Source organism: Phytophthora infestans, genomic scaffold (genome assembly GCF_000142945.1).
Source record: "Phytophthora infestans T30-4 supercont1.473 genomic scaffold, whole genome shotgun sequence".
NCBI classification, from domain to species: domain Eukaryota; phylum Oomycota; class Peronosporomycetes; order Peronosporales; family Peronosporaceae; genus Phytophthora; species Phytophthora infestans.
Genome location: NW_003303291.1, coordinates 30,024 through 32,693, shown reverse-complemented (window position 1 = coordinate 32,693; position 2,670 = coordinate 30,024). Strand labels below are relative to the sequence as shown.

The window sequence follows — 2,670 nt, the reverse complement described above, 5'->3', positions numbered from 1 at the left end:
TCCCTGAGGTGGGTGAGCTCTCCCATTTCTGTCGGTCAGAGAGGGTAGCACCCTGTCTCCCATTGCGCTCGTCCGCCTACAGGGTGAGGTGAACTTGGCTTTCTTCTTTAGCAGGTGGAGGAAGAGTTGGGCAAAACGATATCCTGGTCACCCAGAGGTCCTCATCGGCGTCGGTCCTGTAGGCTGGACGGCAGGGGTCGTACGCCGACGTACCACCCTCAGCCGCTTGACTGTAGCTGCCGGAAAGTGATTTCCGGCCCAACGAGAGATCATATCCGCCCATACATTGGCATGGCCCGGAACATGCTCCACGACGTAGCGGAAATTCATCACTTTCATAGCCCACCGCAACAATTTGCCCTTGATATGCTTCTTCACACTTTCATGAGGCGCAAACACATGAATTAGGTTGCGGTGATCGCAGTACATGCGAAATGACTGGGGTCGGAGGAGAAGGTAGTCAAGCTTATCGCAAGCCATGACAATAGGAAACGCCTCCTTCTCTATGACGGTACAGTTCAGTTGACTTCCAGTGAAAGTTCCACTCAAACACTGGAGTAGTCGGTGCTGCTGGTCGGTGGCAGGCACCTTCGAATCAAAGTTCACGACCTGGGTGACGATCACGGACCAGCCAATGTCCGAGGCGTCCGTGAATAGACAGGTCGTCGCCGAATCTTCAGGAAAATCAAGTGTAGCCGCCGAGGCTAACATCTCCTTAACGTCATCGAATGATTGACGTTCTTCTTCCGTGAGCTCAATCTCGATCCCAGCAGCGGCTCGCTTCGCTCGCTTTGTGCTGGCCAGGGCTTGGTCAAGACGCTTCTGCAACGGAGCAACATTTCTGGCGTAATCCACGATGCTTTCACGCATCCAGTTGATTGCGCAGACGAACTGTTGGAGCTCCGCAGCAGTCTTCGGGTACGGCATGGCTCTCAGTGTGTCGATCCGCTCAGGATCATGACGTACACCTTGGCTATTGATCAGCTTGCCACACCACTTTACTTCAGTCTGGTACAGGCTGCACTTCTTGGCACTCAGCTTAAGGCCAAATTGATTCAGCAGCGAGAAGAACTTAGCGAGCTTCTCGAGGTAGACATCAATGTCGTCAGCATACAGGAGCAAATCATCAATCCAAATTAGTAGATGCTCGTACAGAAGACTGGCAAAGCATTCTTCCATCGTCTTCTGGAAGAAAATTGCAGCATCACTGCAACCTTGGGGTACTCTCCGAGGTGTGAAGATCTTCTCGTCCGTCATGTACGAGAGAAATTCCTGACAAAGTTCAGCGAGAGGCAATTGCCAGAAACCCTTGAGAAAATCAAATAAACCGAAATGTTTCATTCCACGTGCATTCTCCAGAACTAGCGACAAAATGGGCATGACAGCCGCCATCACCTCCGTCTTCTCGTTCTGCTCCCGGTAGTCCGTAGTTTGGCGCAAATCTGTGAGGTCCGCAGCCTTCTTGACTGGTAACACAGGACTTGCCCAACGACTATTGGGATTCTCGTACACCATTCCTAAGGCAACCAGACGAGAGTTAAATACACGGAGAAACTTTCGGATGTGTGGCGGGTACTTCCGCGGCTTACACTTGGATGGACGAACTCCTTCACGAAGACGCACTTCCAGCGGTCCGGCGGATCAGCACGTAGCTCCAAACGCCACACATCATAGGCATGCACAATCGCACACAACTGCTCAACTCGATCCATAGGGAAACCATTCTCCACCGCACCAGAAATCAAACGCTCCACTGCAGCAAAGATGCCATCATCACTTGATGAGGGTCCCTCTGAGTTGAACGGCATCTCGTCCGCCTCCAACTCAATCGAATCACCACTAGTCTCATCGTCTCCACGGCTAGCCAGTTGCTCCAGTTGCTGGTCGACGTTAATACCCAGCATCACAAGTAAATCGTTACCCACAATGAACTCGTCATCATCGACGTCCATGATCAAAACTTCTCTCCATCCGGGTACGTCTCGACCACCGACTTCTTGCTCTCGTGCGACGTTGTTACAAGCTGCACACCCGAATCCGGACCCAGCGCACGGGCCAGCGCCAACGAGTACGAAAAGTTACCATCGCCGACCGTCAAGATTCGCTTTACTTGAGCTGCGTCGTACAGTCCGATGCTGTGCCCATCAGCTTTAGCATCATGCTCATTCACCTTTGATGCCATGCGTGGGCACATCTCCGGTCTCACGTTAGGCATCAAACCCGGGCGATTGTGCAGCACAACCTTGTAGCAGCAGGCGACGCATCGTGTGAGCGCACAGCGCAGCGTGTCACGATGCACGTGCAGCAGATGCAGGTCGCGCCACTGCAGCTCGTTGGTGATGTTCATCGTTTTTGACTGGTGAAGGTTCTTGAAGGGCACTATTGACAGCCCCTCTGGAGTGACTAATTCGTGAGCTTAAGTATGACACACCAAAGTGCAGTGTAAAAAACCTTCCAAGGTTTTTAGCCATAAATCAGACTCGCGAGCCAAAAAAGCAGTGCGGAAGAGAGGAAAAGACCGCCGCATTCTCTAAGAAGACAGCAACGTCAGGTCACCATGGACCAGCTGATCCCCATTATCAACAAGCTACAGGACGTGTTCAGCGCCATCGGACAGTCTCCTATCAATCTGCCGCAGATTGTGGTCATTGGTAGTCAGAGTAGCGGCAA

At 52.2% G+C, this 2,670-nt stretch overlaps 1 protein-coding gene across 1 annotated transcript; it reads right to left on the bottom strand.

The window, feature by feature from the left end:
- Positions 1-1,954: 1,954 nt before the first annotated feature.
- PITG_21628 (uncharacterized protein) lies at positions 1,955-2,215 on the bottom strand (the record flags this gene model as incomplete). Its single annotated transcript, XM_002894782.1, has 1 exon — positions 1,955-2,215. The coding sequence occupies one exon, from the start codon at positions 2,213-2,215 to the stop codon at positions 1,955-1,957; it is 261 nt and encodes an 86-aa protein (XP_002894828.1).
- Positions 2,216-2,670: the final 455 nt, after the last annotated feature.